Raw genomic sequence first — 25,504 nt, forward strand, 5'->3', positions numbered from 1 at the left:
TGGTTTCCACTGTAACCTTGACATTGGTTTCCACTGTAGGTTGTACTGTTTGTAATCTGTAACCTAGACATTGGTTTCCACTGTAGGTTGTAATCTGTAACCTAGACATTGGTTTCCACTGTAACCTTGACATTGGTTTCCACTGTAGGTTGTACTGTTTGTAATCTGTAACCTAGACATTGGTTTCCACTGTAGGTTGTAATCTGTAACCTAGACATTGGTTTCCACTGTAGGTTGTAATCTGTAACCTAGACATTGGTTTCCACTGTAGGTTGTAATCTGTAACCTAGACATTGGTTTCCACTGTAACCTTGACATTGGTTTCCACTGTAGGTTGTACTGTTTGTAATCTGTAACCTAGACATTGGTTTCCACTGTAGGTTCTACTATTTGTAATCTGTAACCTAGACATTGGTTTCCACTGTAGGTTCTACTATTTGTAATCTGTAACCTAGACATTGGTTTCCACTGTAGGTTGTAATCTGTAACCTAGACATTGGTTTCCACTGTAACCTTGACATTGGTTTCCACTGTAGGTTGTACTGTTTGTAATCTGTAACCTAGACATTGGTTTCCACTGTAGGTTGTACTGTTTGTAATCTGTAACCTAGACATTGGTTTCCACTGTAGGTTGTAATCTGTAACCTAGACATTGGTTTCCACTGTAACCTTGACATTGGTTTCCACTGTAGGTTGTAATCTGTAACCTAGACATTGGTTTCCACTGTAGGTTGTAATCTGTAACCTAGACATTGGTTTCCACTGTAACCTTGACATTGGTTTCCACTGTAGGTTGTACTGTTTGTAATATGTAATTCAGACATTGGTTTCCACTGTAGGTTGTACTGTTTGTAATATGTAATTCAGACATTGGTTTCCACTGTAGGTTGTACTGTTTGTAATCTGTAACCTAGACATTGGTTTCCACTGTAGGTTGTAATCTGTAACCTAGACATTGGTTTCCACTGTAGGTTGTACTGTTTGTAATCTGTAACCTAGACATTGGTTTCCACTGTAGGTTGTACTGTTTGTAATCTGTAACCTAGACATTGGTTTCCACTGTAGGTTGTAATCTGTAACCTAGACATTGGTTTCCACTGTAACCTTGACATTGGTTTCCACTGTAGGTTGTAATCTGTAACCTAGACATTGGTTTCCACTGTAGGTTGTAATCTGTAACCTAGACATTGGTTTCCACTGTAACCTTGACATTGGTTTCCACTGTAGGTTGTACTGTTTGTAATATGTAATTCAGACATTGGTTTCCACTTTAGGATCTACTGTTTGTAATCTGTAACCTAGACATTGGTTTCCACTGTAGGTTGTAATCTGTAACCTAGACATTGGTTTCCACTGTAGGTTCTACTGTTTGTAATCTAGACATTTGTTCATTATTGCTCCCTCACTGTGTTTTTACCACACAGTGCCTATATGGTCCCTATATAACACTGGTGTGTAGCTGGAACCTTTACCATTACACATATAGACTGACAGGAATCTACCACACACTGCCTATATGGTCCCTATATAACACTGGTGTGTAGCTGGAACCTTTACCATTACACATATAGACTGACAGGAATCTACCACACACTGCCTATATGGTCCCTATATAACACTGGTGTGTAGCTGGAACCTTTACCATTACACATATAGACTGACAGGAATCTACCACACACTGCCTATATGGTCCCTATATAACACTGGTGTGTAGCTGGAACCTTTACCATTACACATATAGACTGACAGGAATCTACCACACACTGCCTATATGGTCCCTATATAACACTGGTGTGTAGCTGGAACCTTTACCATTACACATATAGACTGACAGGAATCTACCACACACTGCCTATATGGTCCCTATATAACACTGGTGTGTGTAACTGGAACCTTTACCATTACACATATAGACTGACAGGAATCTACCACACACTGCCTATATATGGTCCCTATATAACACTGGTGTGTAGCTGGAACCTTTACCATTACACATATAGACTGACAGGAATCTACCACACACTGCCTATATGGTCCCTATATAACACTGGTGTGTAGCTGGAACCTTTACCATTACACATATAGACTGACAGGAATCTACCACACACTGCCTATATATGGTCCCTATATAACACTGGTGTGTGTAGCTGGAACCTTTACCATTACACATATAGACTGACAGGAATCTACCACACACTGCCTATATGGTCCCTATATAACACTAGTACTGGTGTGTGTAGCTGGAACCTTTACCATTACACATATAGACTGACAGGAATCTATGTTACATCAAGCTCTCTGTGGTGGACTGACATCAGCAATTCATCATCTACTTCATATTAAAACAGCATAAATGTATACAATTTTCTAAAAAGCCTCAATGGATTTTGGGTAATTACATCTGACGACTCCTGACTGACATTAGGATAGTGAGGAGTGCCTGGAAATGAGAAGTATTATCGCTGTAGAATGTCAGTGTTACATGGCTGTCCCTCTGTGTTCTGATAAACTTCAGTTAGGAAACAAACAGCATTGTCTTAAATACATAATCTCATTCATACTGATTACATTTGTGTAGACATTTTCACAGTGGTGAGTCAAATTGCTTTAAATCTTGATTAGTTTCAAGGACAAGGTGAAAATGGCTAAAATTAGATTAACATCGTAAAAGATTTGAAAGGGCTTTGGAATTGTCCAGTTCTAGCATTTTGATATACCATACTTATCTGCCAATAAGCCTCTGTATACAAATAAACCTCCTTCTTTATTTTTTGCAGAATGATCAATTTAAAGATTATTAATCAGATCACTTCTTTTAATGAATATGGTACTGAACTTTTATGCTAGGGGAGGGCGTTTTGAGGATAAATACAGTATTTGATTTGAACACTAGGGGATTGGGGCTGGCTTATTTAAGGAAAAATGCAGTATTAAACTTGTCGCTAGGGGAGGGGGCTTATTTGAGGAAAAATATGGTATACCATATGTGGGGTACACTATCGGAAGGGGCGTTATTTCAGGATAAATACGGTATGACATGTTTGTGTTCATATATGGGTTCTGATGCTACAACAAAACACGCCTATGTCAGTTGCACAAGAGTAAAACACTGAAAACAGTATCAGTCTTATGAAGGGGTTAAGAATGCCTTTGTTGTACCAGTGGTGACACAACTGTTTTCTATCTAAATAATGTGCTAAACCAATAGATCCGAATCCTGTGGATCTATCACATTTGACATAACTCATTGACTGGGATATACATGGACTCAATACGATGATTTTTATTTAAAATTTTACTGAGGATATTTGAATAGGCCTCATTTGGTAGAATTCTTTTTGTGTGAGAAATGACACTTGTTGATTTTCATGAGAGTGAGAAGTAATAATGAAGAGAAGTTATCGACACCTGATACTCGATGCTTTATAATGAGCACGTGCCATTCAGATGATGTAACTGGAAAACAATTACAAGTGTCAAAAAAGTCAAAAATAGTAATTCTAGAAAGTCGTTTTTCCTGATGGATTTGGGAATTTTTCAGTACAACGGTATGGAAGTTGTCCTTGAATGTTTCCCTGATCAATTAAAGATGGCTGGGTTTGTCGGTTTTGACCAGTGTAGCTATGCCTCTGTCTCTGGCACCAACATAGAAGAAATGAATATTTATAGCTGGGATAACTTCCACTTATCAGCTGAGACCTTCTTCATTGAATCAGGATTACAACCAAGTCAGCAGTTAAGAAAAATCTGTTATTTGATTGGTCAGTTAGGAAAAAGCTTGCATCTGATTGGTCACCTCACTTAAGATGTCATACATCATTTCATTGGACAGGCATCATTGTCATTGTGGGGAATATTTGCTCTTGGTTACCGATTTAATTGAAGTCTTTGACAGTGACGCTAATATTTTTGCATCTTCAGTGCGTTTGCATGTGTATTTGATTACTGGTCAAGGCTAAAGCTTCAGCCAACAGAGATGCTTTTGATAAGATTCTGACTGTTCCAAATATATTATAATTATAATGTATATATTTGTAAATTACCATTTTTTCAGTTATAAACAACTGGTTTCATTGATAAAGTCGAGGTTATTAATGGGAGGCTTGATATGCAATTGTTATTGTGTTAAAGATGAAAGAATGAATTCAGTTGCTGGAGAAATATTTACTGTATTTATCCTCAAATATACTTCCTCCTCTAGTGCACATTTTAGTTCTATTAAATGGAGAGGGCATATTTTTGAACCACATTTTGGTTACTGCTTTAAAAAAAAATTCTTCTTTTTCTTCTTTTTTCTTCTTTCTGCTTTAAAATTAAAGATTCAATTTAGAAATGGCTTATGTGAGGACAGGGACTTATTTACCGATAAGTACGATAATTCATTGTTAAGGATGTAATAATCAATATCTAAGGGCCAAAAGTTTGGACGTATTTGCCAATAATCATTACGGTAATTCATTGATTAAGGATGTAATGATATGTAAGGGCCAAACATCTATAGACATTAAAGTATATTAGATATGTGAAATTCTTAAACATTTCATTTTATTTAATTTTAAATTGAAACATCTTGCCCTGCTCAATCTGAATCCAGTACTTAGTGTTATAAGGTTGTCTAAGCATGTGACTGCATGACCATCAACAATAACCTGATCTTTGACATTGTGAATTGGGACCTACAGCCAAAGGTAGAAATTCTTCTCCTTAGCTAAAATAATTAGATGGTGTATAACGTAAAGGATATACCATGAGCTCCTCATTAGAGACTGGTAAGCCTGAGGTCCCCGGTTCAAGACATTGGTATCATAATTAATGATTATCTTTGTTACATTGTAACTCCTGGGAAGTCTAGAGCTGTAGCCCATGAGAATACTAGGGCTGTAGCCCCTGAGAATACTAGGGCTGTGACCCCTGGGACCTCTAGGGCTGTGACCCCTGGGAACTCTAGGGCTATAACTCCTTGGAACTTTTGGGCTGTAACCCTTGGGAGCTCTTAGGCTGTAACTCCTGGGAACTCTTAGACCGTAACTCCTGGGAATTCTAGGGCTGTAACCCCTGGTAACTCTAGGGCTGTGACCCCTGAGAACTTTAGGGCTGTAACCCCTGGTAACTCTAGGACTGTAACCCTTAGTAACTCTAGGGCTGTAACCCCTGGTAACTCTAGGACTGTAACCCCTGGTAACTCTAGGGCTGTAACCCCTGGTAACTCTAGATCTAGGGCTGTAACCTCTGGGAACTCTAGGGCTGTAACCCCTGGTAACTCTAGGGCTGTAATCTTTGGGAAGTGTAGGGCTGTAACCCCTGGTAACTCTAGGGCTATAACCCCTGGGAACTCTAGGGCTGTAACCCCTGGTAACTCTAGATCTAGGGCTGTAACCCCTGGGAACTCTAGGGCTGTAACCCCTGGTAACTCTAGGGCTGTAACCCCTGGAAACACTGAAGGGCTGTAACCCCTGGTAACTCTAGGGCTGTAACCCCTGGGAACTCTAGGGCTGTAACCCCTGGAAACACTATAGGGCTGTAACCCCTGGTAACTCTAGGGCTGTAACCCCTGATAACTCTAGATCTAGGGATGTAACCCCTGGTAACTCTAGGGATGTAACCCCTGGTAACTCTAGGGATGTAACCCCTGGAGACACTGTAGGGATGTAACCCCTGAAGACACTGTAGGGCTGTAACCCCTGGGACCTCTAGGGCTGTAACCCCTGATAACTCTAGATCTAGGGATGTAACCCCTGGTAACTCTAGGGATGTAACCCCTGGTAACTCTAGGGATGTAACCCCTGAAGACACTGTAGGGCTGTAACCCCTGGGACCTCTAGGGCTGTAACCCCTGGAATCTTGAGCACAAATTCTTTACCGGAAGGAGAGTATGTAAACCAGGTAGATACTAGCCACAGTATACCACTTGGCGATACAGAACTTCTCTTTAGGCATATTGGTTGAGTGTGGCTAGTCAGTCAGAGGTCAGGGTTTGATTCCTAAGAGGAGGCATTGAAATAAATATAATAATTAATGACCTGTTACATATAAAATGAACAAGCTCACATTAGTCCAGGTAAGACTGCTAGTGAACAAGATCGTAATTGGTCCAGATTAGAATGTTAAATTGGATAAGAACATTAATAAATATTGCTGGTTATGATGCTTCATGAACTGAGTCCCTGTAAAGTGTTTTAGAAGTGTGATTTGAGCTTTGTGTTACACTGGAGATTCCGTATATCTACGATCTATTGGAGCAGCGTTGGTGTCCCAGTCTTGGTTGAGTATCAGTAGACCTGATGATTGACTGGGAACGATCAGATATACGTCACAATCTCCATAGCTGGTGCAAAGATGTATGAAATTGGTGTAAACCCATGGGAATCTTCTCATCAGATTGCTATTGTTTTTCAAATAGGATCTTGTGAATAGGCAGAAAGCGTTTTTGAATGAAAAAGAGGAAAGTTTATAGGATGAGAGTTTGTGCTCTTGTTCTCAGCAAGTATAATATATTTATGTATTCTGCTTGTAGAGATATTTAACGATTGATGCCATTGCCATATATTCTTTAGCACCATCACCCCACATGTACGAATAGTAAAATATACTCCGGTAACTGTATTGGACACACTCCACATCTTTGATATTACTTCCTCAAAGCGTTCTGTACTGAAGACTTAAATGCCCAGACTTCTCTACTAAAACTTACCAGCATTTATTTTGTATATATTATATACTGAGTTGCTATTATGGAGCTCAGAATTGTAGAAAGGAAATATTTTATTGTCTGGGTATAAAGATTTATTGTACAAATAAATTATATTTATTTCGGTGTTCAGGCCGGGAAGTCTTAAAACATTTAGTTTGAAAGGTGGCAATTAAAAGTTAAAAGTAATTTATTCCACAATGTATCATCCAATAAAATTTGGGACTCGTTTTCCTGTGGGACAAAGTCTCAAGTGACCTATTCTAATCGCCTTTTGTCCGTCGTCGTCCGTCCGTAAATAATTTACATTTTCTACTTCTTCAAAACCCCTAAACCAAATTCAATGAAATTTGGCTGGAAGCTTCTATGGCTAAAGGTCAACCAAAATTTTAAATTATACGGTCCCCACCCCCCAGGGGCCAGCGGAGTGGGGCTAAAAAGGGTCAAATTGACTGAAATTTCAAAAATCTTCTTCTCTACTCTCAGTTATGGTGGAATCAAACACTCTTCATAGATGGAAGGGTCTTAGGTGCTTTACCAAAATTGTGAATTTCATGACCTAGGGGTCTCGCGTTTGCCCCTGGGGAGGGGGGTAAACTTTACTATAGTTTATATAGGGAAATCACATTTTTGACTATAATTTGTTTGATTTCTATTGGAATTCATTCTAACTTGGTAAACATTATTAAAATGGGATGACAGTTTGATGGCATGCACATGTTGGCCCTGACTGACCCCCAGGGGCTGATGGGTGGGGCCAAAAATGGTCAGTTAAATTAACTGAAATATTTCAAATCTCAGGTGACCGTTAAGGCCCATGGGCCTCTTGTTGAGTACCCACTCAATATGTCTTGGTATTGGGACTCATCAAAGTTTTGGAATGGATATTCTGGGCTTGCCTGAAAAGATCCTACAAAAAAGTGCTTCCTCATCAGCAATACACTTATGCAAGGACAAAAATCCAGATTTAAACTTGAGGCCAATTGAAGAAACATCAGAACAAGAGGAAACACGTTTGAAACCATAGAATGTATTGGGTGGTCGGGTGGCACAGTGGTAACACACTATTGTTTCACCTAGCTGGCAAGGGTTCGAATCCTCAGTCAGATGTGAATAGGTACGGGGTCAACATTTTGGGTTTTCTCAGGGTATTCCGGTTTCCTCCCCACTATAAGACACCCCCCTCTCCAAGGTCAACATATTGACCTTGATGTTGATACAGTGAAAATTGTTGAAATTTCCCAAATGGACCTAAATCTAATCAATAAATCAATATCTTGGCAGCTACAATCTGATTCACATAAACATTTCTGAAGTTATTCACAATTAGGGAACCAAATTCAATACAATATACTTCAATAAAATCTTGTGTTGTAATTGACTTAAAAGTCTCCAGTGTAGGTGAAACGTGACAGTGATGCTAATTCTATTACAGACAATCAAATTCAATACGATAAAATGTAGGAAGTGCCAAACAATTACCACGTATTTTATCTCTAACGAGCCCAGGGGGTTCCAGTCTATAGAAACAGGTACTTATATTCTTTATAAAAAATCTAACAGGTTCCATGCAGATAGCTGGCAAAATCAGTATGCATGTTAAACAGCAAAATGTGTGAATATTTTCAAAGCATGCTCGCAATTTTAGGTTATAGTTAAGTTACTGGTTGTAAACTTTATTCTTTTTTTAATTTTATTCACAACAATTGTGAAACAAGTTATATCCACTTATATTGATCACTTTTGTGATGAAATTGTAGAAAATGTAGGTAGAAATTGTGGAGAACTGGGGAGAAAATTGGAGTACCCGGATAAATTCCACATGGTTGGGCAGGTGCCCCTCACACCTCACTCCATGTCTGGACAGAGACGGTTTACTGCCTCACCATGAATACCTATCATGCCAGATTTTTCTAAAGCTTACACAACTAAAATTAAACTTAACAAGGGATGGGCTCAGTATAAATAAATTAAAATAGGGATGGGCTCAGAATAAATAAAATTAAAATACAGCAAAATTTTTAAAAAATCAAGATTTGGTTATTTAAAGAAGACTAAATAAGCTCATCAGAAATTGGACTAATCATGTTTAAGCGACTTTGACTTCTTATGGCTGTTTGGATGATTATAAGTAAATTCCCATAACTGAAATTCACATGATGTACTTATATGAACATATACAGGTTTGAAGAATTTACATATAATGTACCTATATGAAGAATTCACATATGATGTACCTGTATGAAGAATTTACATATGATGTACCTGTATGAAGAATTCACGTATGATGTACAGGTTTGAAGAATTTACATATAATGTACCTATATGAAGAATTCACATATGATGTACCTGTATGAAGAATTTACATATGATGTACCTGTATGAAGAATTTACATATGATGTACCTGTATGAAGAATTTACATATGATGTACCTGTATGAAGAATTTACATATGATGTACCTGTATGAAGAATATGTATGAACATATACAGTTATGAAGAATTCACATATGATGTACAGGTATGAAGAATTAACAGATAATGTACCTGTATGAAGAATTCACGTATTATCCTATATGTATGAACATATACCGTTATGAAGAATTCACATATGATGTACATTATATGAAAATTTTTCTGATTTATATAGAAACCTATAAAGCATTCATATGGTAATTAGTATAAAATAATTGTTATATATCATACATATCTACTATACTCATTTATTTGAGGAACAGTAAAAGATGCATGTCTCCGTTCAAAGTTTGTTAATCTGACACAATAGTAGTCTTACTGTCAGCAACCTGCTCTCCCAAGTAATAATTACTTTCCAATTAATGCGAACAAAGTATTTTTCCTGGTTTTGTCGGATGCATATTCCGCTGTTTTGATGTGCTACAATTGCTAGTGGAGTCTGTAGTTATTGTCAGAGATGACCAGGTGTCTTCAATATACCGTCGTCTCATTATTAAACAATATGGCTGCCAACTTGTTTATTGACAGGGTCTCATTATTAAACAATATGGCTGCCAACTTGTTTATTGACAGGTTCTTTTTGCGGGTTTTTCTGTTTAACCACCTCTGGCTCCATGAGATTGGAACCCAGACAAAACCGTTGGTCTCAAATATAAATGTAGAGGTAGTTTGTTTTTGATGGCACACTACAGGTAACTGGTAGGACAGGTCTGGTAGTCAAAAAAGAGAGTAATGACATGCCCGGTCTGTAACTACATAAACAGGCAACACCACGATAAAAGATGTCTACCCACGATAAAAGATGTCTACCTAATAACCCGTCATCAATAGAGGAGTATCTTACATGATTGGCTATGTCAAATTGTATTTTTTAAACAAGTTAAAAAATTTCATATGCTACAAGCCAATCAAATTATCGACAGAATGCATTCTGTATGGTATAGCCGTGAGTGTAAGATTTTGGACTTGATTATCTTCATAACCATAATACAACCAATAAAAACACTTTTTTGTTATTATGGTATGGATTTTGGAGAACTTGTAGTTGGTGTTTCTGTAATTGTTCGCAAACCTTAGAATGCACAATATTTACGTTGTAATATATTTATTAAATTCAATCGTGTCAAACTCAACTTAAAAAAAAATAACATTGATGATATTTCACAGGTAAGAGTATTTGATATAAAATATGTGTGAGAATTTTTTTGTTCTGTTGGTAAAACCAATGTTTACAACAGCTAGTATGCCTTAAGTTGTTTGACAGATTATCACAGTACAGGAATTTCAAAGATGCTGAAAGTCTGTGTTTTGTTTGTTACAGCGACTCCTGAAGCCATTGAAGAAATGCAGCAGATGAGGGATGCATATCCTTTTTGGCCCAACATCTGTCCGTACTGAGAGGGGTTATGGTAGAAATACTGCAAATTTATAAAATAGGACAACAGTGATTTAAATACAAGCCCTGTTAATAACAATTTACATTAAAACTCAAACATTTAGGCGGGCATTGTAAAGACTCACTATCACAAAAGTACAAGCAACTTCTAAAGGTGTAGAATTGAATGGAAAATATGTGTAATGAAGAACGTGAATCCAAAAATTTGTTATTTTAAAACTTGTATGTTAGTAATAAGGGGATAGAAATGAATATAAATGTGGATCAGTGAAGTCAGTTGAGGTCAGTTGAGGTCAGGTGTAAGAGAGATTTAGGTTCCTTGACCACTCTGTACCTGGTTACTAGAGATGTTCCAGGACCAGACCAGTGATCCAGCTGGACTGTTGGAGGAGGGAGAAGTGGTCAATCTCATCAGCAAGCTCAACAGTAATATTTCTCCCGCCCGTATACACCAAAAACTAAAGGTAAGCTATCACAACTACCACTTAACATTACTCCCACCACAGACACCAAAAACTAAGCTATCACATATACCACTCAACATTACTCCCACATCAGACACCAAAAACTAAGCTATCACAAATACCACTTAACATTACTCCCACCGCAGACACCAAAAACTAAGCTATCACAACTACCACTTAACATTACTCCCACCGCAGACACCAAAAACTAAGCTATCACAACTACCACTTAACATTACTCCCACATCAGACACCAAAAACTAAGCTATCACAAATACCACTTAACATTACTCCCACCGCAGACACCAAAAACTAAGCTATCACAACTACCACTTAACATTACTCCCACCGCAGACACCAAAAACTAAGCTATCACAACTACCACTTAACATTACTCCCACCGCAGACACCAAAAACTAAGCTATCACATATACCACTCAACATTACTCCCACCGCATGCAGACACCAAAAACTAAAGGTAAGCTATCCCAAATACCACTTAACATTACTCCCACCACAGACACCAAAAACTAAAGGTAGGCTATCACAACTACCACTTAACATTACTCCCACCACAGACACCAAAAACTAAAGGTAAGCTATCACAACTACCACTTAACATTACTCCCACCGCAGACACCAAAAACTAAGCTATCACATATACCACTCAACATTACTCCCACCGCATGCAGACACCAAAAACTAAAGGTAAGCTATCCCAAATACCACTTAACATTACTCCCACCACAGACACCAAAAACTAAAGGTAGGCTATCACAACTACCACTTAACATTACTCCCACCACAGACACCACAAAAACTAAAGGTAAGCTATCACAACAACCACTTAACATTACTCCCACATCAGACACCAAAAACTAAAGGTAGGCTATCACAACTACCACTTAACATTACTCCCACCACAGACACCAAAAACTAAAGGTAGGCTATCACAACTACCACTTAACATTACTCCCACCACAGACACCAAAAACTAAAGATAAGCTATCACAACTACCACTCAACATTACTCCCACTGCAGACACCAAGATAAAATTGTAGGTTACCATGACATCCACATAACATCTTACCACATGCAAAAACTTCAAGTGGATTATTGCAACTATCACATATCATTTCTCCCTCCCATATACACCAAAAGCTTAAGATCAGTAACCACAACTCTGACATAATAGTTCTCCCACCTTATTATAACACCAAAAACTTGAGATAGGTTACCGGAACTACCAAACAGAATTTATCCCACCGCATGCACCAAAACACTTACTTAGAGGTAACCTTTCTTCCACGACTGGGAACATCTACACATACTCCAAGGTCACATTTCACACACTCACATGAAGATTAAATTAGGAAGATCATATCAGGGTTATCTAATATCAAGGTTTTTTCAGCTTGAAACTCTTTTTGGAAAGGAAATATATTTCAAAGTATGGTATCATACATCCTAAAACAAGTTTATATCATTTGTGCAGGAATTTGAACTGAAGAAGACAGATGGTACCATAGAGGGTTGGACAAGTCCTCGGGGGAGGATACACAGTGATGAGTTTGTAACCTTATTTAAGGAATTATCCACTCGGCCGGAGATCTACTTTCTATTGGTGCGGTATGTAAATGTTTAGTAATTTGTACATGTACTTTTATGCATTTACCAAGTTAAACTTTAAAACACCTATGCAGATTCTGCATTACTCTTTCCATGCTCTTAAATTTGTGTGAAGAAATTTCTTAATTCAAATGAAACCTGTTTCTTGCCCTCTTTGTCTTCCATCTTACCACCAACTCAGCGAGAAAAAAAAAACAAATCTCAAAAAAAGCAATAAATAAATAAAGAAGGCATTTCTGAAATTTAACTTACATGTCTGATTTGGAATGATTTCTGATGGACGAAGTGCCATACAATCCTCTCACTCGCAACAGGCATTTTTGTCCAAGGACACATGCTATGAATTAAGTGATCTACGTATTGAAAATCTTGATCGTTCCAAGTATTTGACTATGAAATAAAACCCCACTTTGGCCACACAGGCTCTATTGACTTTATTCGAGTTTTCTTTGATCTTCCAGATATGCAAGTAATGCAGACTACCTCTCTACAGATGATTTGTTACTATTTTTAGAAGCGGAGCAAGGGGTGAGTATTTAGACAAATCCCCCCTCCCACTCCTGACGACCCCCTGTCTCTAAACAACATGTCTAACCAATAATAACAGATGAATGGTTAGCCAGGCCCTCCTGTAACTTCTGGCCTCGGTTATCCTGTCTCGGATTTCATAATATGTTGGTGCTCCAAATTTGCCATAGTTAGATATTTGTATCATCGACAGGACCAGATGGTAAAGAAACATAGGAGAAACAGGTTTCCACCTTATCAGTAAATATACCTGTGACTTGTGTGGGGATCACATTATTTCCTGGTCATCATTTTTCTATTAGGAGTATAAAATTACAAAGGTTTGAAGGTCAAAGTTTCGTTCAGAACCAGAAATCTGAAGATGCAATGGCCACAAATATTGGTGGATGTGTCATTATTGATGTGCTAGGTTAGTGTGGTTTTGTTCAATGTTTAAATTGATTTAGATACAAGGAAGAAAATCTTGTGAGTGTTTCACTGTCTTAGTTTCATAGTACTCTACTATATATATATATAAAACATTTACAACACAAGTTCTATCAATTTAAAATTTATCACTCTTGTTGGCCCTAAGGGAAACACCCTAGGTGTCTTACTGTGGGAGGATACGAAAGTATCTGGATAAAATCCATACAGTCGGGCAGGTGACATTCCATACCTTCTCACTTTCGACCGGGGAATCAAACCCTGATCCTCTATATGAAAGGCGAGTGTGTTACCATTTCACTACCCAACCACCCTGATATTGTAACTGCTGGACTTTCATTCATAAGAAAATGTTTGGACAGAAATTAAACATTTTACTTTCCTTTGAATAATTAAACTTTCAATAAGAATGTTGATATTATATATTAAAGTCTCCACCAGGAACTGGGGGGAATATAGGTCTCTCCTATTTCACTGTATCCTACATTTGCCATCAACACACTGCATATCAAGAAATAATACTAAATATCCAGTGTTTGTTGTATTTGAGTCCAACATCAACACAATCTACAATATGCAAAGATACAGCCCTCTTTCATCAGATTATCCATGACCTTAACATCCTCCTCCCATTCATTTTAAAATATACTATCATTATCAAAATTTGGCGAAGATGTATCGCTATGAATATACAATTTTTTTTTCAATTACGGCCGAACTAGCACAAATGAATGTTTATCACTTTCTGCCACCCGATGTTCACACGCTACATGGCAGTCCTCTTCAAAATAGGAGAAAACAATTTCATTTTTATTCATTGTATTCAGACTATTAATTGATATAATATTCGTGTTGTGTCATGTCATGTTGTGTCAGTGTGTCATGTATCAAAAGTAGGCCATTCTGACCTACATTTTGACCTTGGACCTATATTAAAAAATGGCTGGGCTTCTCCAACATTACTTGACACTGGAACTTCATACTTGGGGACATGGGCTCACCTAGATGAGGCGGTGTTTCATGTATCAAAAGTAGGTCACTCTGACCTTTATTTTGTTATTTGACCTACATCAAAGAAAAAAAAATTGTTCAGGCTCTATCTCCTACCCTACTTTACACTGGATCTTTATCATATATTCACATTGACCTATATTTTTACCTTTAAGCAAAATCAGATAAGAACTTGTTTTTTTCTGGTTTATCTTTTTTATCTTCACTTGTTTATTATGAATTTATCATCTATGCATAATTGACATATTTCACATCAGGTAGGGGACTTAATTCACCAAATTGTCTTGTTACAAATATTATCTGTGCATTCTTGGCAGATCATTTTAAAAATATAAGTTACAAAAAGGGGAAAAAATTACATCACCTGGGAGACTGTCATTCACCAAATTGTCTTGTTCAAATATGAATTTAATGTCAAGTAAGTTCCAGGGCATCCATTAACCCGAGACCTCGGGTCAATGACGCAGCAAAATTTAATTTGACGCACGACTTTTGCATGCTGTGCGTCAATCTGACGCTTCACATTTTGACCACCACTGTAATTAGTCTATGTGTTGTCCAATACCCAGGCTCAACAAAGGGTATATTTGCTATGGTCAGTGACACTAATTAGTAGAATTCTCCTAGGAGTCAATTAAAAGAGCCACTCAACTGTGACTGATCCAACTGTCGCTGCCGTTTGCCAAATTGGGCCAAAGGTGAAGTATCCACTGTACCTACCTGTAGTGGCCGATCTGCACTTTGTTCTAAGCAATAACATTTAATTAATTGAAATAAGTAAGCTATAGAAGATTCCCATCCCAACAAATAAATGTAACATACGTTTTTGAAACTTCTAAGTATGTACATAACAAGAATGAGATCGTAAGCAGACTTTTTTTGTTGTTAACCTGAATAACCTTACATGACCTCGATCTGCAGTGCATTTGACAGGGTGGGAAGCGTAAATCATTTATGTTACATTTTGGCGGCAAATATGATAACAGGATTAGCTATCATAAACTGTCTCTAGAGGCTACAGTCTAGTCAGGAAAAAGTCTTATAACTAAAACATGTTTTAACTAATGTCTTATCATGGTACACTTTGAACTAATTTCCGCAGGAACACTGTTCCTATGGAATCATGTTTGTCATGGTACAACTGTCTCTGTATTAAGTTAGTATGACTAATGTCCTCAGAAACATGCTTGTCATGGAACTGGTTCTCTTGATGGAATACACTTCTTTTGGATAACTGTTTTATCATGGAACCTTCTCAGTCTGACTAACTGTCCAGTCGGACTACATTTATATCCTAGGATTACACTGCTCTAGTCATGGACTAGCTGTTATGTATGGATAATGTCTAGTCAGAAAACTTCTATATTTGGGATTTACACTGTCTAGTCATGAACTAGACTGCCTCTCGTCATGGACTACACTGCCTCTCGTCATGGACTACACTGTCTTTAGTCATGGACTACACTGTCTCCAGTCATGGACTATACTGTCTCTAGTCATGGACTACACTGTCTCTAGACATGGACTACATTATCTCTAGTCATGGACTACACTGTCTCTAGTCATGGACTACACTGTCTCTAGTCATGGACTACACTGTCTTTAGTCATGGACTACACTGTCTCCGATCATGGACTACACTGTCTCCGGTCATGGACTACACTGTCTCTAGTCATGGACTACACTGTCTCTAGTCATGGACTAAACTGTCTCTAGTCATGGACTACATTGTCTCTAGTCATGGACTACACTGTCTCTAGTCATGGACTAGACTGTCTCTTGTCATGGATTACACTGTCTCCAGTCATGGACTAGACTGTCTCTGGTCATGGACTAGACTGTCTCTAGTCATGGACTACACTGTCTCCAGTCATGGACTAGACTGTCTCCAGTCATGGACTAGACTGTCTCTAGTCATGGACTACACTGTCTCTAGTCATGGACTAGACTGTCTCTTGTCATGGATTACACTGTCTCCAGTCATGGACTACACTGTCTCCGGTCATGGACTAGACTGTCTCCGGTCATGGACTACACTGTCTCCTAGTCATGGACTACACTGTCTCCAGTCATGGACTACACTGTCTCTAGTCATGGACTACACTGTCTCTAGTCATGGACTACACTGTCTCTAGTCATGGACTACACTGTCTCTAGTCATGGACTACACTGTCTCTGGTCATGGACTACACTGTCTCTAGTCATGGACTACACTGTCTCTAGTCATGGACTACACTGTCTCTAGTCATGGACTACACTGTCTCTAGTCATGGACTACACTGTCTCTAGTCATGGACTACACTGTCTCTAGTCATGGACTACACTGTCTCTAGTCATGGACTACACTGTCTCTAGTCATGGACTACACTGTCTCTAGTCATGGACTACACTGTCTCTAGTCATGGACTACACTGTCTCTAGTCATGGACTACACTGTCTCTAGTCATGGACTACACTGTCTCTAGTCATGGACTACACTGTCTCTAGTCATGGACTACACTGTCTCCAGTCATGGACTAGACTGTCTCCGGTCATGGACTACACTGTCTCTAGTCATGGACTACACTGTCTTTAGTCATGGACTACACTGTCTCCGATCATGGACTACACTGTCTCTGGTCATGGACTACACTGTCTCTGGTCATGGACTACACTGTCTCTGGTCATGGACTACACTGTCTCTAGTCATGGACTACACTGTCTCCAGTCATGGACTACTATGTAATCTAGTCATGGACTACACTGTCTCTAGCCATGGACTACACTGTCTCTGGTCATGGACTAGACCGTCTCTAGTCATGGACTACACTGTCTCTAGTCATGGACTACACTGTCTCTAGTCATGGATTACACTGTCTCTGGTCATGGACTAGACCGTCTCTGGTCATGGACTACACTGTCTCTGGTCATGGACTACACTGTCTTTAGTCATGGACTACACTGTCTCTGGTCATGGACTACACTGTCTCTGGTCATGGACTAGACTGTCTCTAGTCATGGACTACACTGTCTCCTGTCATGGACTACACTGTCTCCTGTCATGGACTACACTGTCTCTAGTCATTGACTACACTGTCTCTAGTCATGGACTACACTGTCTCTAGTCATGGACTAGACTGTCTCTGGTCATGGACTACACTGTCTCCAGTCATGGACTACACTGTCTCCTGTCATGAACTACACTGTCTCCTGTCATGGACTACACTGTCTCTAGTCATGGACTACACTGTCTCTAGTCATGGACTAGACTGTCTCTGGTCATGGACTAGACTGTCTCTAGTCATGGACTACACTGTCTCTAGTCATGGACTACACTGTCTCTAGTCATGGACTACACTGTCTCTAGTCATGGACTACACTGTCTCTCTCTAGTCATGGACTACACTGTCTCTAGTCATGGACTACACTGTCTCTAGTCATGGACTACACTGTCTCTGGTCATGGACTACACTGTCTCTCGTCATGGACTACACTGTCTCTAGTCATGGACTACACTGTCACTGGTCATGGACTACACTGTCTCTGGTCATGGACTACACTGTCTCTAGTCATGGACTACACTGTCTTTAGTCATGGACTACACTGTCTCTAGTCATGGACTACTATGTAATCTAGTCATGGACTAGACTGTCTCTGGTCATGGACTACACTGTCTCTGGTCATGGACTACACTGTCTCTAGTCATGGACTACACTGTCTCTAGTCATGGACTACACTGTCTCTAGTCATAGACTACACTGTCTCTGGTCATGGACTACACTGTCTCTAGTCATGGACTACACTGTCTCTAGTCATGGACTACACTGTCTTTAGTCATGGACTACACTGTCTTTAGTCATGGACTACACTGTCTCCGGTCATGGACTACACTGTCTCTGGTCATGGACTACACTGTCTCTGGTCATGGACTAGACTGTCTCTAGTCATGGCCTACACTGACTCTAGTCATGGACTACACTGTCTCTAGTCATGGACTACTATGTAATCTAGTCATGGCCTACACTGTCTCTAGTCATGGACTACTATGTAATCTAGTCATGGACTACACTGTCTTAGTCATGGACTACACTGTCTCTGGTCATGGACTACACTGTCTCTGGTCATGGACTACACTGTCTCTGGTCATGGACTACACTGTCTTTAGTCATGGACTAGACTGTCTCTGGTCATGGACTAGACTGTCTCTGGTCATGGACTACACTGTCTCTAGTCATGGACTACATGTCCTGGAAGTAAGCTCACCTAAGTCTATTGAATGTCAGGAAGAATGGTAACAGTGCAATGTCTTTCAATAAACCCACTATCTGTTTGGAGTTACAAGTCTGCATGTTTGTTCCTGGGTTTACTTAAGGATAAATATGGTGGTTTTGATTGTTTAAACAGGATCTTGTTGTGTAATGGAGCTTCAATAGCTCAGTCAGTTAGAGTACCACGTCACATAGCCTCAGATGAAGATCCAAGGTGTCAGGATCGACACTCCCTACCTGTGGCTGTGTTTTTGGGAAGCTGAGAAACAGTCTGGTCAGTGCTGTCGTGGTTGTGTCCTTGGGCAAGACCTTTTACCCTTATTGCTCTGGATGACCTACGATGGGTCTCCAGTATGTTTGTCAGTAAGGTAGTCACCAACTACTACAAGGAGACCCCAGCTCAAAATGACCCTGGCTGTTTATGAGATGATAAATCCAGCATACAAACAAACAAACTGTTGTATAAAGAGTTTAGCAAAAACATCTCTTTTGGCTTCAGTTGGTTTTCTGTATGAATCAACATCTCCATCATCCTTGGGTGGTTTTCTTACACATTGTAGGTATCATACATTTCCTGATCAGGATGAAAACTTTTTTGACCGAATGTTTGCTTGATTGAGCCAGTCAGACATTGTAATATAAGTCCTTCATTATTCACTACCAATAACGACAAGCATAAATGTAGGTATTGCTAAGGTGTCGTCTGTGCCAACAACACATTTCCCCGCCTAGCTATGTAGCCAGAGAGTCCAGCATGGGGCCAGAGAAATTACCCTTATATTACTCAGGGATATTATTGTATTTGAGCTAAAACGTTAGTGACAGACCATAGTGACAAAGGGTTTAGTAGATTACCTGAAGATCTCATAAAGGGAATCAGTAGATATTCCCCAGCCCTGTATTGTCAGGACAAGGCAAATTCACTAACGATCTCACATAGGGAACCAGTAGATATTCCCCAGCCCTGTATTGTCAGGACTATAGGTAAAATCACTAATGATCTCACATAGGGAACCAGTAGATATTCCCCAGCCCTGTATTGTCAGGGCTATAGGTAAAATCACTAATGATCTCACATAGGGAACCAGTAGATATTCCCCAGCCCTGTATTGTCAGGACTATAGGTAAAATCACTAATGATCTCACATAGGGAACCAGTAGATATTCCCCAGCCCTGTATTGTCAGGGCTATAGGTAAAATCACTAAAGATCTCACATAGGGAACCAGTAGATATTCCCCAGCCCTGTATTGTCAGGGCTATAGGCAAAATCACTAAAGATCTCACATAGGGAACCAGTAGATATTCCCCAGCCCTGTATTGTCAGGGCTATAGGTAAAATCACTAAAGATCTCACATAGGGAACCAGTAGATATTCCCCAGCCCTGTATTGTCAGGACTATAGGCAAAATCACTAAAGATCTCACATAGGGAACCAGTAGATATTCCCCAGCCCTGTATTGTCAGGGCTATAGGCAAAATCACTAAAGATCTCACATAGGGAGCCAGTAGATATTCCCCAGCCCTGTATTGTCAGGGCTATAGGTAAAATCACTAAAGATCTCACATAGGGAGCCAGTAGATATTCCCCAGCCCTGTATTGTCAGGGCTATAGGTAAAATCACTAAAGATCTCACATAGGGAACCAGTAGATATTCCCCAGCCCTGTATTGTCAGGACTATAGGCAAAATCACTACTGATCTCACATAGGGAACCAGTAGATATTCCCCAGCCCTGTATTGTCAGGGCTATAGGTAAAATCACTAAAGATCTCACATAGGGAGCCAGTAGATATTCCCCAGCCCTGTATTGTCAGGGCTATAGGTAAAATCACTAAAGATTTCACATAGGGGACCAGTAGATATTCCCCAGCCCTGTATTGTCAGGGCTATAGGCAAAATCACTAAAGATCTCACATAGAGAACCAGTAGATATTCCCCAGCCCTGTATTGTCAGGACTATAGGCAAAATCACTAACGATCTCACATAGGGAGCCAGTAGATATTCCCCAGCCCTGTATTGTCAGGGCTATAGGCAAAATCACTAACGATCTCACATAGGGGACCAGTAGATATTCCCCAGCCCTGTATTGTCAGGGCTATAGGCAAAATCACTAAAGATCTCACATAGGGAGCCAGTAGATATTCCCCAGCCCTGTATTGTCAGGGCTATAGGCAAAATCACTAACGATCTCACATAGGGAGCCAGTAGATATTCCCCAGCCCTGTATTGTCAGGGCTATAGGCAAAATCACTACTGATCTCACATAGGGAACCAGTAGATATTCCCCAGCCCTGTATTGTCAGGACAAGGCAAAATCACTAAAGATCTCACATAGGGAACCAGTAGATATTCCCCAGTCCTGTATTGTCAGGGCTATAGGCAAAATCACTAAAGATCTCACATAGGGAGCCAGTAGATATTCCCCAGCCCTATATTGTCAGGGCTATAGGTAAAATCACTAAAGATCTCACATAGGGAGCCAGTAGATATTCCCTAGCCCTGTATTGTCAGGGCTATAGGCAAAATCACTACTGATCTCACATAGGGAACCAGTAGATATTCCCCAGCCCTGTATTGTCAGGGCTATAGGCAAAATCACTAACGATCTCACATAGGGAACCAGTAGATATTCCCCAGCCCTGTATTGTCAGGACAAGGCAAATTCACTAACGATCTCACATAGGGAACCAGTAGATATTCCCCAGCCCTGTATTGTCAGGACTATAGGTAAAATCACTAATGATCTCACATAGGGAACCAGTAGATATTCCCCAGCCCTGTATTGTCAGGGCTATAGGTAAAATCACTAATGATCTCACATAGGGAACCAGTAGATATTCCCCAGCCCTGTATTGTCAGGACTATAGGTAAAATCACTAATGATCTCACATAGGGAACCAGTAGATATTCCCCAGCCCTGTATTGTCAGGGCTATAGGTAAAATCACTAAAGATCTCACATAGGGAACCAGTAGATATTCCCCAGCCCTGTATTGTCAGGGCTATAGGCAAAATCACTAAAGATCTCACATAGGGAACCAGTAGATATTCCCCAGCCCTGTATTGTCAGGGCTATAGGTAAAATCACTAAAGATCTCACATAGGGAACCAGTAGATATTCCCCAGCCCTGTATTGTCAGGGCTATAGGTAAAATCACTAAAGATCTCACATAGGGAACCAGTAGATATTCCCCAGTCCTGTATTGTCAGGGCTATAGGCAAAATCACTAAAGATCTCACATAGGGAGCCAGTAGATATTCCCCAGCCCTGTATTGTCAGGGCAAGGCAAAATCACTAACGATCTCACATAGGGAACCAGTAGATATTCCCTAGCCCTGTATTGTCAGGACTATAGGCAAAATCACTAACGATCTCACATAGGGAACCAGTAGATATTCCCCAGCCCTGTATTGTCAGGACAAGGCAAAATCACTAACGATCTCATAAAGGGAACCAGTAGATATTCCCCAGCCCTGTATTGTCAGGGCTATAGGTAAAATCACTAATGATCTCACATAGGGAACCAGTAGATATTCCCCAGCCCTGTATTGTCAGGACAAGGCAAAATCACGTATGAACAAAACGCTGCAAGTCATCAAATCAGTAACAGTTTTTTTTTTTTTCTTTAATCTTTTAAGCTGAAATAGACTTTTTGTCAATATGTGTTGGAAGGTTTTAATCTGTTTTATGACCCTTTTGAAGACTTTTTATTTCCAAGAGTACTGTAGGTCAGTATTTATAGATTTAAGTTGACGGTTTTCTACATGTATATGAATCATGTTTTGGATTTGTTCTCACGCTCGTTTAAACTTGTTGTGTAGTGAAATTGCCCCGACTCTGAAGCATTAGAAAAATATTGATTTTGTTTCTTAAGGTAATTTTAAATCTGAAGAAAACAGTTGAACTGTCTAGACTGCCATGTTTATACAGAAGAGTTTGGTCTTCTTTAATTAGAAAGATTGCTGTATGCTTTGAAATTATCATCCGGATTTGGATCTTCAAAAGGAATGTGAAAGTTCCATTCCGAAGCTTCTACACTGTCTAGCCAATCAGAATGATAATTCCACCTTACACCGAAACAACAATGGTAATGCTGTCCAGCTTACTGCCCAATCATATGTATTTTGTGTGCAGGATGAACTTGATGAGTAATTTTTTTTGTGGAGGCCAGACAGGTGATAATTTGTGGTCTCGTATTGCCACCCAGACGTAATCAGGGTCCCCGGGGACGAGGGGTGCCGTGACATAAATGTCACCACTGATTACCGCCACACACCAAAGCTAGCCCAGCATGCTTCTGTACTTAACAACACATTTTCTCATATCTCGCTATTTCTATCTATGATGTTGGATCGAAATATTGTCCTATTCTGACATATCAACAGGATGTACATCATCCGTAGTAGTCAGTTACAATATATGTCGGTATATATACACAGTAAACATTAATACGGAGTCTGTACAGCAATCTGTTCTCTGCAGGGGGAAGTCATAGCAAAGTTTATAGTTATTTTTCTCCTTTCTAATAAACAGGTAAAAATATACCTTAACGAACCTTGAATCATTTATGCACCACCCACGGGCACTGTGCAGTGTACTATAATCGGCTCACTGTGACATTCATTTCAAGATCAAAGGTCATTTAAGTGCAAAATTTTCATAACAATTTTGTCCAGGGGCATTGCATTTGAACAGTAAAAGATATCTTGATGAAATTTTAAGCATGAATAAATCACCCGCAGACTCTGAACTGTACAATAATTGGATCACTGCAACATTCAATTTCAAGGTCAAAGGTCAAGTGAGTGCAACATTTTCAATAGGCATAACTTTAAAACAGTAACTTGATATAACTTAAAACATGCATGCATCAGTAATAGTTCATTGATTTTGTGGTGTATATTGTCAGTTCATAATTCCCTCGCAAACGTAAGTTGGATGGAAGGAATACATGATCAAATCACCCTGTGTCCAGATTATTCTGACAACTCCTTCACCTGCATGGTGACCTGAGTTACAATGAAACATGATACAGACCGTAACTGGCCCTAAAGTTATGCATCTAGATATCATTCTCTCACTTTCACCCCCTTTTTAGAAATCATTGTCGGACAACTTCTCATGAACTTGTTGGGACTATTTCATTGAATCTTTATACATTTTATAGATTCACCCTGAAGTTATGTATCTGGGTATTATTTTTCTCATTCAGACTGTCTGAAGGTATTCCTTTGTAAATATGAATGTTCAATTTTGCTTGAGCTTTAAAATTAAAATGTACACAGTTTCCCCCATTGTCAAGAAGTTGGCGAGTATGACATGGACAAGATATGGGTCTACAACATTGATGTTAAGTTTATTAATGAGGATGAAATTCATTACTACATCCAATATAATTTGATAAAATGTTCATCCTAATACAAACTGCCTTCAAAAACTGTATTTTCAAGCTTCAAAAAATGTCTGTTTTAGACATTTTTGAAAAGCTTGCGAACAAATTTTTCAATTGCTCTTTGTGCTAAAGATTAATTTTTTTAGTAATTACTTTGATACATATTTAGTAATTACATAGATACATATTTAGTAATTACTTAGATACATATTTAGTAATTACATAGATGCATATTTAGTAATTACTAAGATACATATTTAGTAATTACATAGATACATATTTAGTAATTACATATATACATATTTAGTAATTACTTAGATACATATTTAGTAATTAGTTAGATACATATTTAGTAATTACATAGATACATATTTAGTAATTACTTAGATACATATTTAGTAATTACTTAGATACATATTCAGTAATTGCTTTAAATTGTTGACACACATTTCTGTTTGTTTTACAGATGCAGAAAGTAACTAAAGAAAAGTGTTTGGAAATTATTAATAAATTTGAACCTTCCAAAGATGGCAAATTGAAAGGACATCTTGGTATTGATGGTAAGTTATGTTGTAATTAATTTTGTGGATTAAAATTGATGACTAATTTGAATATGTACAGTGGTATGTGGTTTGAGGATGTTACTTGTCAGAACCTGTCTGGTGGATTCTACGAAATATAAATTTCTGACAGATGATGTGTATCATGAACATTTAATTTAAGGACCTCCCATGTGAATACTGTGCTCTTTTCTTTTTTTCTTGTCCATCCATGTCAATCCATGTGTATCTGTCCATCCATGTCAATCCATGTGTATCTGTCCATCCATTTCTGTCCATGTGTATCTGCCCATCCATGTCTGTTCATCTGTATCTGTCCATCCATGTCTGTCCATCCATGTCTGTTCATCTGTATCTGTCCATCTGTATCTGTCCATCCATGTCTGTCCATCCATGTCTGTTGATCCGTGTCTCTCCAGTTTTAGTTTCTTCATGATGAATTTTTAGATCGTCATTATTTTTCCATAATTAATTTTTCTTTGTTTTCATGGTAAATACTCAAATGTGATTGGTCGAAAAATTCTTTTCATTCTTCTATGAACGAAATTCTGAGAATGGCTACGCGGATTCATACAGTTTGCAAACAAAATTTGTTTCATACCCCGATGAAACTAAAAAAAAATGACATCAATGCTTAAATAATATGTAAAAGGTTATCCAGAGGTCTGAAATAACATGTGGTAAA

At 38.8% G+C, this 25,504-nt stretch overlaps 1 protein-coding gene across 1 annotated transcript in view; it reads left to right on the forward strand.

Annotated features, from left to right (window-relative positions):
- The window catches only part of LOC117335800 (inactive phospholipase C-like protein 2), a 111,111-nt gene that overhangs the window by 63,651 nt on the left and 21,956 nt on the right, over positions 1-25,504 (forward strand). Inside the window, 5 exon segments of the mRNA XM_033895992.1 lie at positions 10,484-10,549; positions 10,904-11,022; positions 12,519-12,652; positions 13,114-13,180; positions 24,726-24,819. Of these exon segments, the coding sequence (XP_033751883.1) occupies positions 10,484-10,549; positions 10,904-11,022; positions 12,519-12,652; positions 13,114-13,180; positions 24,726-24,819 (480 nt within the window).

Source organism: Pecten maximus, chromosome 10, assembly GCF_902652985.1.
Source record: "Pecten maximus chromosome 10, xPecMax1.1, whole genome shotgun sequence".
Classification (NCBI taxonomy): Eukaryota; Metazoa; Mollusca; class Bivalvia; order Pectinida; family Pectinidae; genus Pecten; species Pecten maximus.